Source organism: Pogona vitticeps, chromosome 4 (assembly GCF_051106095.1).
Source record: "Pogona vitticeps strain Pit_001003342236 chromosome 4, PviZW2.1, whole genome shotgun sequence".
Lineage (NCBI taxonomy): Eukaryota > Metazoa > Chordata > Lepidosauria > Squamata > Agamidae > Pogona > Pogona vitticeps.
In genome coordinates this window covers 112876580-112890938 of record NC_135786.1, presented here as the reverse complement: position 1 = coordinate 112890938, position 14359 = coordinate 112876580, and the positions used below count along the sequence as shown (strand labels likewise).

Sequence of the window (14359 nt, the reverse complement as noted above, 5' to 3'; positions counted from 1 at the left end):
CCTCCTGTCACATCGTCAAAGAGGACTCCACATCAACCACCTGGAGATGCTAGCAGTAATCAAATCGTTCAGGGCCTTCCTGCCGCTGCTACAGGGTCGTGGTGTACAAGTTGTAACAGACAACACCACAACCTTGTACTACATCAACAAGCAGGGCGGGATGAGGTCGTTGTCTCTTCTCTGCCTTGCCGTGCACCAGTGGGAGTGGTGTTGCTGCCACCATATTTACCCAATGGCAATCCACATATCAACATCGGAGAACCAACTGGCAGACGAACTAAGTCGCCGGAAGGGACAATCCCATGAGTGGGAACTGGACGACGATGTGTTACAGATGCTATGCTCCAGATGGGGTCGCCCAGCCATCGACTTGTTCGCTTCTCACAGGAACAAGAAGTGAGAGAGGTATGCATCTTGAGCGGGCAGGGGCCCACGGTTCCCTGGGGGATGCCTTCATGATTCCATGGCAGGACTACCTTCTTTACCTGTTCCAATTCCTCTGATCCCAAGATCTCTAGTCAGGATCAGACAACAGAGGTTGTCAGCAATCCTCATAGCACCCTTCTGGCCATGTCAACCATGTTTTTCTACTCTGGAGGACTTAGCCACCAAGATGTTCAGACTTCCACCAGTGCCACATCTGCTGACACAGGATTCGGGGAGTGTTCTACATCCAGACCTCAACTCTCTCCACCTAGCTGCGTGGAAGATCTGCCTGAAATCAAAGAGGTGTTAGACAAATACAAAAAAACATCTACTATTCTTTTATACAAATGGAATAATTTTCTTCGTTTTGCCACTGCCAGAAACCTCCAGACTTCTCCAGTTTCTCTACAGACTTTACTCCTATATCTCAAACATCTTTTTGATCTTGAACTTACCTTGTCGACTCTCAAGGTGTACATCTCTGCAATAGTTTCTTTCCAGCCCAGAGACTCAGAATCTTCACGTCTCTTCTCTCATCCCACATTAAAAGCATTCTTAAAGGGACTAATCAACCTTTGCCCTCCTACACAGCCTCCAGTACCTCAATGGTCCCTTACACTGGTTCTGCAATCACTCATGAAGCATCCCTTTGAGCCTATGGCTTCGTGTGATGTTACATTTCTTTCTCTAAAGACTCTGTTTCTAGTTGCAGTTACGTCTGCTAGAAGAGCAAGTGAGTTGGCAGCTCTAAGGTCTGATTCTCCTTACTTGCAATTCTATAAGGACAAGGTTATGCTGTTTCTGGATGTTTCATTCCTACCTAAAGTTGTTACAGATTTTCACCTCAACCAACCAGTTTCGTTACCTACCTTGTTTTCTGATCCTTCATCTGATGTTGAAAAGATGCTCCATTCCCTGGATGTTAGAAGGGCGTTAGCATATTACGTTTCCAGGAGAAAGGACTTTCGGAAATCTGAAAGACTCTTCCTGTGCTTCTTTGGACCAAACAAGGGTTGTCCAGCGTCATCTTCTACCTTGTCACGGTGGCTTGTCTCCACTATTACTCTTGCCTATCAACTTGCAAGTAAAGATGTGCCTGAAGGTCTTAAAGGACATTCCACAAGGTCCATGGCAACATCTACTGCCTTACTACGTGGTGTGGACATTCCAGACATCTGCAGGGCAGCAACATGGTCCAGAGTGTCCACATTTGTCACCCACTACAGGTTGGACCTTCAGGCAAAGGAGATGAGTTTTGGAAGGGCTGTCTTAACATCTATCCTGCAGTGGCGGCCCTCCTTCCAGTAAGTTAGCTTGTCAGTCACCCAAATGTGTGATTCACAGAGACCACACTGAAGAAAGAGAGGTTACTTACCTGTAACCATGGTTCTTCAAGTGGTTCTCTGTGAATTCACACATTCCCACCCGGCCTCCCCACTATCCGTCACTGCTTATTTTATGATGAGCTCTTGCTCTAGCAATGGCGGATAAATGGAACTGAAAGCTGGGGGGAATGGAGCATGCGTACTAGGGGCAATATAAACTTTGTATCTTTTCAGAAAAAGCTCTAGAAGATTCCGAAGTTCTAGTGCAGGCGCTGATTTAACCCAAATGTGTGAATTCACAGAGAACCACTTGAACCACGGTTACAGGTAAGTAACCTCTCTTTTTCAAATGAGCACGTCTTTCCAGAAGGCCATCACTTCCCTCTGTGTTGCCCTCTCTCAGTTCCTTCACCTGTTGGATCCTGGCCGGAGAGCATCTAGGAAGCAAAGATCAGGAAATTCCTAAGCAGGTCAAGCTTGAAGTCTACCAGTAATGCATAGACATAACTCCAGAGAGTACTTCTGACTTCACAATCCTATCTGTCTCCCATGGTACCAAAAGGGCCAGGTTCCATGCCTCAAACAGATTCTGGTGTAAGACAAGCTTAAGGGCAAGTACCTCTTCATGACTCTCACATGCCTCAACAACGGCAAATCAATTTTTGCAGGGTAAGTTGCTGTTGCCTTCTACTTTACCAGAACCATCAGGGGAGAATATAGGTGAAAAGTAACATTTTTTTTAAATTGCAAAAGATAATGAGGAAACAAGATTACAAAGGAGCCAGATGGAAAGCAGGGTCCAAAAAGAGAAAGCTGAGATGATGGATAAGAGTCAGACAGCATATGGCCTGACTCACAAGCCTCAATTAAATTTCTTTTGTGCCAACTAGCTCAGACTCAGAGAGCAAATTATATTTACATAAGTGCTCACGATTCAGGATGGATTAATTGGTCTATTTTGATTGGTACTAACAAGTTATTTAGCCCAGCAAGCAGAAATTGATCTAGAAAGAAGCAAGGAAGGCATATGATATAGAGCTGGGGCATAAAGTACATGGAAGATCATAATCATGTCACCCCTGCCTTCCTGGTAGGTGAGATGACCCATGCTTCTGGATGCCATCTCTCACCAAACATATGTACTGATGGTTGTTGTGGGTTTTTCGGGCTCTTTGGCCGCACAACAACCATTAGATCCCGGCTGTGAAAGCCTTCGCGAATACGTATGTACTGATGTTTCCTTTTGTAGGGTTCTGATACTAGATGAGGACATGGGAAACTAAGTAACTGTTGGAACAATAACCTTGCATGCAATTAACACTGGGTATTAGTGGGTGCCTCTTTGTGCCACTAACCAATTAGCAGTTTTTTTTTCCATCTTTAGCACTTGAGGCAAGCTCCTGAGCTTCCCCTCCTCCTATTCCTGTTTTTCCTAATTTCCTTTTTTTTGTTCTTTCTTCCCCTAACCCCTGTGTGGAGACTGCAACCTTCCTTTTATTTGTCTGTTTACAACTTTCTTTTTCTACTTAAAACTCTTCCAGAGTAATTTTTAACATATAAATTGTTAGTTACTATGAGAGGGGGGGGGGGCTGACTCTGAGATTTGATCTGTTCTCTTACATTTTCTTTGTGCGCTTACTGTTTATACTTTAAATTCTGCTAAGTATTTAAAAAGTACCAATTATCCACAACAGTAATAAGCTCTCAAAGTCCTCAGTGACCCTCAGGATACAAAACAAATTAGCACTTTGACCAGAATATTTACATGTTTTATTAAATCTTTACAATCAGCAATTATAATCAAGTACACAATTTTATATACAAAGATTATGTACATTTTGAGCTCACACTTTTACATCACAGTACACAGTTGCCCTTAGGAATATTGTACACACTTAAAATCACCAGACAACAAAACCCAACAACAGTAGTGTTGCAGCACCCCTTTAGACTTTTCGTAAATTACATCATAAGAAAATATATGGCTGTAAATTGGGCTGGTAAAAACTCTTATAAAATCTGGATGTACGTATGCATTCATAGAATGTTCCCTCTATTGACCTGGCTGTAGGGTACTACCATCCCAAGGATCTCAAAGAACCTGTTATTAGTAACCACATTGTAAAAAGGGATACAAGGCAAACAGGTTCAGGAAAATCCTGAGCCAAGATTAACCCATTCCTCAGCCAGCTCTAGCATTACTTTCTCTTCAGGGGTGGAGGCATGCGAGAATCTAAGAATTACATGCCTTTCCTAACATGTACAGGAATGCTTGTCCAACAAGAGCTTCTGTTGTGATATGGATTCATAATTAGGCAACCTCTCTCCAAAAAGCACTTTCCAAATAACATGTAAACGTCTTGCTGTTGTCATCAAATAGGCTGATGGCTGTGATGAAGAACTTCAAAAAAAAAAAGGACAACCGATATCTGAGGTAGACTACCACCTTTCAGATGCTCCTTTCTAATGGCAAGGGAGTCTTTCAATAATCCCTGAATTAATGAGGAAAAGTCAAAACAATTTGCAAATGTTTGATGTCAGACAAACTAAAATCCATTTTATGGACTATTTACAAGTAATAGCAGATAGTGCAAACTCGTAATAAATTATTTGTAGGAAGAAAGGAAAATTAGTGGTTGTTGTATGAAGCAGGTATAATTCTGACCAAAATAATTTCTGAAGATAAAGATGTATAGAGAATTACTTTACCAGAAAAACAGATTGTTTATTAGATCATTTAACAAATGATTGATTTCTACTCAAGGGCTAAAAAAATTAATAATTTGATTGGTAGGTTATCCTATATCAGAGTTAATTTGAAGGGAAAAAAAGAGCTTTAGATGCTAGTACTCCCGACATGCAGACTCTTTCATTTGCTCTTTACAGGTCTTATGTAAATTTAGTGCATTTTGTATTTTTTGGCCCCAAATTGCTGGAGCACTTCTGTGGGCCTGGCCAAACACATATTTTCCTCTAGATCTAGGCTAAAGCTACCAAAGGACACTTTAGAGAAACCTCTACTTAAAACTCCTTGAAGGTGTATTCCTTCCTAGAAGAATCAAACCTGAAAATTAAACGCAACTCAACTCAGGGTCCTTCAACAAAAGATCAAAAACCCCACTTAGAATATGTGCAAATAAAAACATCTGAAAAAGTTAAAGGACACTTATTCATAAGTCTGCTAACAATCATCATTGTTTTCATTCAGTTTCTCTGTAATAGTCTTTCTACCCAAACACATTCTTTAAAAAAAATGCAAATTCCTGTACATTAAAAGTACCTTTTCATACATTGAAAAGAATGTACGTTGCATTGTGTGGTCAAGCAATCACATGAGAATGACATGAGAAAGGGAGCTCCTCTTGTCCCACACCTTTGCTGCTGTTGCTACAACAGGGATGTAAGGCAAACAGCAGGCTTAGCCCATACAGCAGTGACATCTGATGTACACAACTCTACCTTTTACCACATTAAAGTCAAAGGTGATCCCTCCCGTCTCCTGGGGAAGTAAAGTGCTGCATCGGAAGGCTGCTGCTGCTGCCCTCCGAAAACTCCCCTCTAATCATGCATGAACTGGACTCCCCAAACAAGGATCTTGAAGAATCCTCTTGCTCAATGGCATTCCCCTCCCCCCGCCCATAGACAGGCTGTAAGGTCTCAAACAAAAATCCGTTAATGGGGATAGCCTGTGCAAAATGAACCGATTTATTAGGTCAGTGCCTTTTTTTAAAAGGGGGGGGGGAGGGAAGCACAAACAAAATTACCAAAAGCAAGGTAATTAAGACTGGATATAAACAAGTAAAGTCTGGTGGCTTTGCTTTCAGCACCACTGTATCATTCTTATCTGCTTTTTTGCTACATTTTGGTGTTGTTTTGAAAACTATCCTCATTTTAAAAGACACTATAAAACATTATTTTAAACATACAACTTCTACAATTTAGAAAGACTCTACATGATATGAAAATCTGTATGACTGCATACTACTATGGGGGCATTACCTTGAGTTAGGTATTTGACCTTTTTGCCCAAAGGGAAAACACAGAAATTTTTAAATTGTGTACTGGAACGTTGCATGGTCCTGGCATAACGCTTTTGGTTTCAGCTCCAAAACAAAACAACTCTATCCTGAAACTAATTAATTTAATACCTTTTCTGTAAGTTGTCAGAAATGCCAGTACTGGATTATTTTTTAGCTTTCTATTTATCAAAATCAAATCAATAGGAGTGTAGAGGTCTTTTCCCATTACCTAAATTCAAGTTTAAAATTATCTGATTTATTGTATTTTTGCCAAACAAGCACACTGCCTATGGTTTACAAACTCTCTTGCCTTGAACTTTGAACTAAAGGAAAACAATCCACATTGTCTTGGTCATTCTTCAAAACAGCAAATGGAAAAAGTAATAAGGAGGTATAGCACACTTATTCTGTTAAGTGGCACTGGACAAATCAAAGCTGCCTGCCTTTCTGCCCCCATCGTAAAGGCACAATGGCCTTAAATGCCTTCTACTGTGTTTCTGTAATGACTTTGGGGATACAGTCTTGACCCTTGAAACAGTATAGTCACAACAGCCAACCTGTAGCCTTCATGTGCTCAGAAACATGCACCAACTCTCACTATCCAGATGCAGTGGCACCTTTGCCCTGCTGCATTCATTCTTTGCCTCCTATGACTAAGGCAAATTAACCCACAGTACCCTGGGACACAAGAGGGATTCAAATCGTTCCCTGAATGAACCTCCTGTGTCACAGCACCATGCAAAGGAACCCAGCAAATGGGTCAATTGCACATTCCCATTTTTAAAAACAGGGAAAACAAACTATACAAATTATAACACATGCTGGCTTTTGCCGATAAAACCTGGCTGTTTGTCACAATACTGAACAATTTTATTTCAAATTCTCAGACATTAGGGCCTTACTATGCTCCATAAAGTTCACTATTTTGCAGTTCCACAAGCATATTATTTGAAATTATAGTTCATCCTTTTCCATCATTTCAAATGCTTCTATGTCTTCACTCCAATCAGCTAATATTGATTCCATAGACTGGCCTTTGTTATCCCAGCTATTACTGGCAGAGGACTCTGTCTCCATCTTTGATTGTTCCTCAGGATGATTATCCAGTCTTGACACTTTACTACTGCTACTAGTTTCCTGTAGTTCGGGGATACAGGTGTCCTGGTTTATAAGAGAAACACTATTGCTGTCCAATTCCGTAAGTGAACTCAAACCACTGTCCCCTTCAGGATTCTCACTGACCAAATCTGTTGAGACTTCTTCAGACCTCTGGTTCTGAGAATCATTATCAGAGGATTTCTGATCCATGTTTTCCATTTCCAAATCTTGGAATATATGAGAGCAGATGGGGATGGGGGTGGGGAGAATGAGAGAGCACATTATTTTCAAAACACCTGCAATTTGTGTCCACTTTACAATACACCAGACACATCAACATTTTTTTTAAAAGCTTTTATCATGTAACACTGCTGTTAATAATTAAAAGAATGGTTAACTTCGCAATGAAAAACCTTTGGTGATCCTCAGGTTGGGGCTGTCAGTTATTCTCTTTAGAATAGTTAGAGAGAAAAATATATATCTATAGTAGAACAAATTCTAGACTTCCATAAGTTTAAAGAATCATTCTCTACAATGCTGAATTTATTGGAAATAACATATAGTTTCTTAAATCTATGCCTGTATTTCTGAGAATTGCAAAGGTTGCAGAGCATGTAAAAGAATTTTGCTATTGGTCCATACAAATGGAGGGCACCTAGAATATGGTCATTGTGCACTGGAAGGGAGAGAGAGAGCAATGTCCTGAGCATTTTATGATTATAATTACGGAACTGTTGATTTAACCACTTTGGTCATCAACAACCACTAGCATTACAGTTAAAACATAGATACAAATACCTGTGGAGATTAACAACATAATACCAGCAAATTAAAAAGTAGAAATACAAATTCACACAATACAAAATACTGGATTAAAAAAATAAGTACAAAAAATCAAAATATATACACAATTAAAAAAAAGTTTCAACTAACCATATGAGTCTTAACATAATTCTTCCTCAACTTTTGAGCAGCTATCGCAAATCTGGCTACTGTATCTGTTACCGCTTAGCATTGTATGAGACATTATTGATTTTCTCAGTGATGAACCCTAAGGTTCTTCAGCGTATTTGGAAAACTAATAGGTTGTAAACATCTATTGGACAACGCCAACAGCAACCTCATTACTTTAAATCCACACAACCCATTAGTCAAGATTGAGAAACTTCTAACTACTTTATATCACCATTCAGTATACACGGAAGAAATATACCAAAGGATCAGGTTTTCAAGCACTCTTTTCAAAAGTGTACATATGTTTAATACTTACTGCTATCAATAATGTAGTTTGGAATCATTTTATCTTTAAATATAGTTGCTGACATTCCAAGGGTAGCATCGGGAAAAGGGAAAAAGCACATACGTAATTTAAATCCATAAATCCACTAACTAAATGATAATTCATTTACTGGCACAGGTAACCACTTAGAAAAAATATGTGAGGGAATCACATTAAAGATTAATGTATAAACTATCACAGAGAATTCAGAAATGTTGCTATCTTATTATTTTAAAGAGTATGAGGAAGAAGGCCAAACTATTTTAAAGAGTGCCAATTCAGCTCTAACCAACAACCCTGGTCTCAACAGCATTCACAGCTACTTAGATTCTGAAATGAATCTGACAAGGCTACAATCTAACTGAGCCTTAAAATCCCAGAGTTTTCAAAAGGAGAGATTAAAGTTCACATTTAAAATGCTCCCTACAGAAATCTATCTTTTGACTTTGAAATGTTTAATTTTGTCTGGGTAATATTTCAGATGGGTTGGCTCATGCCCAGGTTTCTATTTCTACATGATTTATAACAGTAGCTTTAATATTTTCCACCAATTCACCTGAAACTGAAGCTAGGCTGACATATACAATCTCCTGGATTTTATCTGAAGTGCCGTTCCAATGACTACCTTCCATTTGTTACTTTAAAGATCAACTCTTACTCAGGACTCCTGAAAAAAAATCAGATATGATCAGAATCTCTTTTGTACCTCACCCTGGTGACCTATTATGAATAACTCTCTACTTCTTCCTTTTATCTCGAGTCACCCAAAATTATGGCAAATAGAAATCTGGACACTTATGCCTAAGCCTTTGGTTCCCTCACCTCACCTCACCACTTAATTTATGCAAAACAAACTGTAGTTCTCAAATTATAGTTGATTTAGTTCGAATGGAAGGGGAGGGGCTATGAGGTAGGATGCTACATACTACTGTTAGCAATACAGCACAATCCAACAGATGAGCCACCCTCCCCTCCTTTGCACTCCAGAAGCATGCCCCAGAGGGATGGGAAAACATGCAGAGAGAGTTTTGGGGCAAGTCTGGAGGATGAAGGGGAAAGAGAAGGGGAAGACCGTCCTGTGATGTTTGATGTAGGCTATGCATGGTTTCTACATATACAAAACAGAATCAGAGTGTACAGAATATATAACCTGATTTGCTGTTAAGATGTAAAACCAAGCAGTGTATAGCTAAGGAGAAAATTGTATCATGGAAGAATCTGTGTTTGTTCTCACAGATTCTTGTAAAATAGCTCAATAATACTTGTAATACAATAAAGATAACTTTTTGCGATCGCTATAGCGATTCGCAAAACAGTGATTCCTATGGGGGAATTTCGCTGGACAATGTTTGGTCCCTGCTTCGCAAACCAATTTTCGCTAGACAATGATTTTGACAGCACCCTCCGTGCTCGAAAAAGGGGTGTTTTCAGGGCCTAAGCTTCGCAAGACAGCTATTTAAACAGCTGATTGGCGGTTTGCAAAGCAGCTTTCCTATGGCCGATCTTCAGTAGACAATGACGATTCTTCCCCATTGGAACACATTAAACAGGTTTCAATGCATTCCAATGGGGAAATGCTTTTCACTAGACAATGATTTTGCTAAACAGCGATTTCAGTGGAACGGATCATCATCGTCTAGCGAGGCACCACTGTATATAGATTCTATTGTAAAACAGAAAATCTAAGAATACCCTTATTATCCATAGTAGCAGAGATAGCTGTGTTAGTCTGTGTTAGCATATCAGGCAAAAACAAAAGAAAAATAAAGAAGACAAAAATGTGGTGGCATCTTAGAATGCTATATTTTAGTATGAGCTTCTGTGGACAAGTTCACTTCTTCAGACATAAGAGGCCTTTTGTTTCAGGAAGAGGATTTGCCCATGAAACCTCACAGTAAAATATAGCAGTTAGTCTTTAAGGTCCTACAATGTTTCTCTCTTCTTTATTTTTATTTCTTTTGATTTTGCTTATTATCCAGCATCTCTTTTATATCGAAGGAATATAGAAGGTGCTATGTCAACATTCACAATATAATTTCATACAAACTTGAATGGGAATAGATAGTTTGAGTATCGTGGGATTTACTTCTTAGTAAAGCCCAGGCAGAAATCTTCACTATATGTAATTGAAGCTAGGTCAAGATTGTGTGATTAAGATAGATCTGCTAAAATGTGAGTGGTGCTATAAAGAAATTTAAGTATAAAAGCATGTTTTTGCTATATTTGATCTACATTTGTGTGTGATAAACAAAGATGACATTGAGTACACTGTCTTTCAGTTGATTTAGATCATCTGGAAACACTCTGTAAATTAGTAAAGGTAATCATTGTCAACATCTACTCACTGCTGTAAAATCAGAATACCACAGTGAATCAGAAGACCATAATGCTACATATCGTGGAATATCATGCCCCATGAAGTGTTGTTAGCCCTCTCCATTGCTGCTAGTCCCATTGCTTCCAAAACTTCAAGATCACCATCAGGGCAACAGACTCTTTGTTTATTACATATTTTTCCTCTTACCTCTGTCTTTTGCTTTATCAGAGAGCAGCACTTCTACTTCTTCATATTCATTGATGGCATCAAGAATAATACTGCCTTCCTTACTGAAAAGGAACAGCATGGGAATAGTGATGTCATCTGTATTTTTGCCATCACCTGCCATCTGGAAGAGAAGGGCTGTGTCGCTGCTGCTGCCTTCATTGTCATCTAGTCAACAGAAGTTGCAAACAAGACATATTTCCTTTCATTTATCACTTTAACTCCCTGAATATATTTGTTTTAATAAAGGAATCAAAATCCTAGTGGAGTAACATGCCATGGCTCAATCTTAATCCCACTTGCCATGCCTAGTTACAAGTAACTGATGAGGTGCCAGGATTTGCTTCAGTCACATGCCTGAACATATGCACGATGTGACAACCAAAATGTACCCCAGTACCTCATCATACAGAGCAACATATAAACTCTCTGAGTTTGTTGTTGTAATATCAAGAAATTTAATACAGTACTATAAGCAGTTGCAGATCTCAGAAATCACACCATCAGAGCTACAAAAAACGGCAATATTAGGAAAAGCATACATACTGCACTGATATTTAACAGATACCTAGATTTTTGGTTAAAACTTGTATCTGTTATATAATACCGGTCAATGTTTTTACAATTTTGACTGTGCCTGGAATTTTTGAACAACAACAGCAACAGCAACAACAACAACAAGCCATTAAGTCAGCTCTGAGTTACGGTGAATCTTTCCATAGTTTTCTAGGTACAGAGTACTCAAGCGTGGGTTACCATTTCCTTCTTTTGAGGATGCCCTAGGATTATGCTGCCAACCTAGCAGTTCGAAAGCATGTAAAAATGTGAGTAAATAAATAGGTACCACCTCGGTGGGAAGGTAATGGCGTTCCGTGGCTAGTCGCGCTGGCCACGTGACCACGGAAACTGTCTTTGGACAAACACTGGCTCTGCGGCTTGGAAACGGGGATGAGCACCGCCCCCTAGAGTCAGACATGACCTTACCTAGGATTATGCAGCCAGATACCTGACTGACTGAGCTATCTAACCAGTTGTGGAGAGATGTTATGTGCTGTCAAGTCGGAAATGACTTACAGCAACCCTAAAAGGGCTTTCAAGATAAGAGAGATATTTAAGGAGTGGCTTTTCCAGTTCCACTACCCCAGTGAGTTTCAATGGCTGAGTGGGGATTTGAACCCACGCATCCTGAATCCTAGTCCATCCGCTATACCACACTGAGTATCCTCATGGAGAGATATCTAAAACAGGTACCTTATACTGTATGTCCAGTAAATGGCTGAGAAGGCCATTTTTTTACTTCTTCAGAAAAGAAATATAGAATTGGATTCTTACATTGTGCAATTTCTGATGCAAAACAAAAAAATGGCCACAAATACAGACTAGAGCCAGATTGAAAGAACTACGAAACACATTCTATATTTAGGTTTGCTTTTCTCAACAGCCATATGCAATGTGACACATAGCTAACAACTAATGAAGCAGAGGGGTGTTTGCAAAGTGGCTTAGTCTGCTGGGCACAGAGGAGTCCAAAATTTCCACCTGCCTTCTACTGCCCACTTGACTGAACCTGATCAAGTCTTCAGCTCTCAGCCCACATGCCCAGTCGTCAGCCACAAGTGGTCCCACCTTCAGAATTGTTTTCTTAGCAATCGGAATGAGAATCTTCCAGTCTTCCTCAACCTCCTTTTCTTTTTTAGTCTGTGGACAGCTTAGGCCTTGTACTGTACTTAGCAATGTCAATGGAATCTCAACGTAAGTACCAATCCTGTTCGTTCAAACAGCAAAGCACTTGCCATTTCCCAGAAATAGTGGATGCATAATCCAAACCACTCAATTTAGTACTATTCGTTCCTATCTTATTTCAAGTATCAAATAATTAACAATTACCCTTGAAAAACCTGTTTTACTTACCAATGACGATGCCACCTATGGCTCCAGCTTTCTGGATGTTTCGTGCCTTTTCAGCAAACATGCACTGCCCTCTTTGCATCAAAGCAATTTTCCCATTCAGTGCTTCTGGATTGGTGATCTCAGAGCATCCATTATATGGTTTACTGACTGCAACAAATCCTCTTGTCTGTTGAAGATGAGAGGTTTTTAAATATGTTCTATCCAAGCTTGCAGAACATTTGCATTCCTTTTAGTAAAACACCTGAATAGCATGCTAAGAGATCATGCCTGATGCAATCCAACCAAGTGCTGATTACACTTAAAACTACTGAAATCAATAAAATTAATTTTATTCCTTTTTATTCTGCTTCAGACCACAGGCTCGGGCTAACTAACCAATGGAAAAAGCTTTATTCTTATCTGTCAGACACTTTGGGAAGAAAAATGCAAGGCAGTCCTTTGGTGACTATCTGACAAAGGAGACTGTTAGCTTTTAAGATTTTAAAGGAAGGTTTCTGAGGAATTATTGTACAATCTACGGAACCATAAATTCTATTGATTCCACAGGCCAACTCTAACTGCAATACACTGCGCTAAAGTAAATCACTACACTACTACCAGAATGGGCCCATTTAAATCAAGAGAATTTATGGAGAAAGCAAATCACCAAATCCCCACTGATCAATAGGCCTACTCTTGTGCAACTTACTACACTTAGTAACAGGACTTCAGCCATTATTTTGATGGGGATTAGCATGCGGAAAGTGCTGCATTGAGATTCTTAAATTCAATTCAACAGCAGGAGTGCAGATGCAAAGCTCCTTAGGTAGAGCTGAAATCTTGCCAGTTACTCAGGAAGGCTAAGATATTCTTCTTCCCCACTGTGACAAACAGTTGATGTTTCTACCCTTGTTTTCCTTTAAATCTTGCTACCCTTTTTCCTTTAAAAGAGGTTTGGCATGTATTATCCTATATGCACTCTTACTGCATTGGAGTTGAAGACAACAAGGGCTTCAAAGAAACTGAAAATAGTATAAAAACCCGAAAGGCTGCAAAGATAATACCCACCCCTGATTTGTGTTTGGATAGATCCATCCCAAACTGTGCAGGCCCTGCCGTCAAAACTACTCTGCCAAAGAAGGGGTGGGAAACAATTTGAACTGCTCGAGGAGGTAGCTGCTGCTCTTTCTGCTGCTGACTGGAAAGCTCAATCATTTCTTGCATGAACCGTAAACCATCCTCAGCATCAAGTGAACTCGCCGCCTATGAAAAATAGGTCAAGAAAGCAAATTATACAATTTAGTGTCACAGTATGCTGGTTAATACATCTTAAAAAATTATCTGCACCCAAATGCTTAGGCATAATTGAAGAGACTATTATGTCACCTCAGATATAATTACAGCATCAAGAATAAGATGGTACAGTCTGAATCTTTCACACAAATTAAGGCAATTTTATGAAAAACTGCTGTCTTAAATTAAGGAAAGACTGGACACCCAATTTGTCCCAGACTAATGCTATATAAGTAAGGGATGTGGTGGCGCTGTGGGCTAAACTGCAGAAGCCTGTGCTGCAGGGTCAGAAGACCAGCAGTCATAAGATCGAATCCACACGACGGAGTGAGCTCCCGTCGCTTTGTCCCAGCTCCTCGCCAACCTAGCAGTTCGAAAGCATGTAAATGCAAGTAGATAAATAGCTACCATCTCGGTAGGAAGGTTAAATGGCATTCCCTAGTCACACTGGCCACGTGACAACGGAAAACTATCTTCAGACAGGCGC

General features: G+C 39.8%; 1 protein-coding gene across 3 annotated transcripts in view; it reads right to left on the bottom strand.

Annotated features, from left to right (window-relative positions):
- Positions 1–3498: 3498 nt before the first annotated feature.
- Positions 3499–14359, bottom strand: part of EDEM3 (ER degradation enhancing alpha-mannosidase like protein 3) — a 43335-nt gene continuing 32474 nt past the window's right edge. Inside the window, exons 17-21 of one of the 3 annotated variants that reach the window (XM_020795098.3) lie at positions 13648–13842; positions 12601–12766; positions 10672–10857; positions 8139–8186; positions 3499–7095 (exon numbers count right to left, since the gene is read on the bottom strand). In XM_020795098.3, coding sequence (XP_020650757.3) covers positions 6725–7095; positions 8139–8186; positions 10672–10857; positions 12601–12766; positions 13648–13842 — 966 coding nt within the window. In that variant the 3' untranslated portion in view covers positions 3499–6724. Of the gene's footprint in view, positions 7096–8138; positions 8187–8666; positions 8815–10671; positions 10858–12600; positions 12767–13647; positions 13843–14359 lie in introns of those variants that run through there. The other 2 variants (XM_020795099.3, XM_078392344.1) reach the window with 2 other exon arrangements.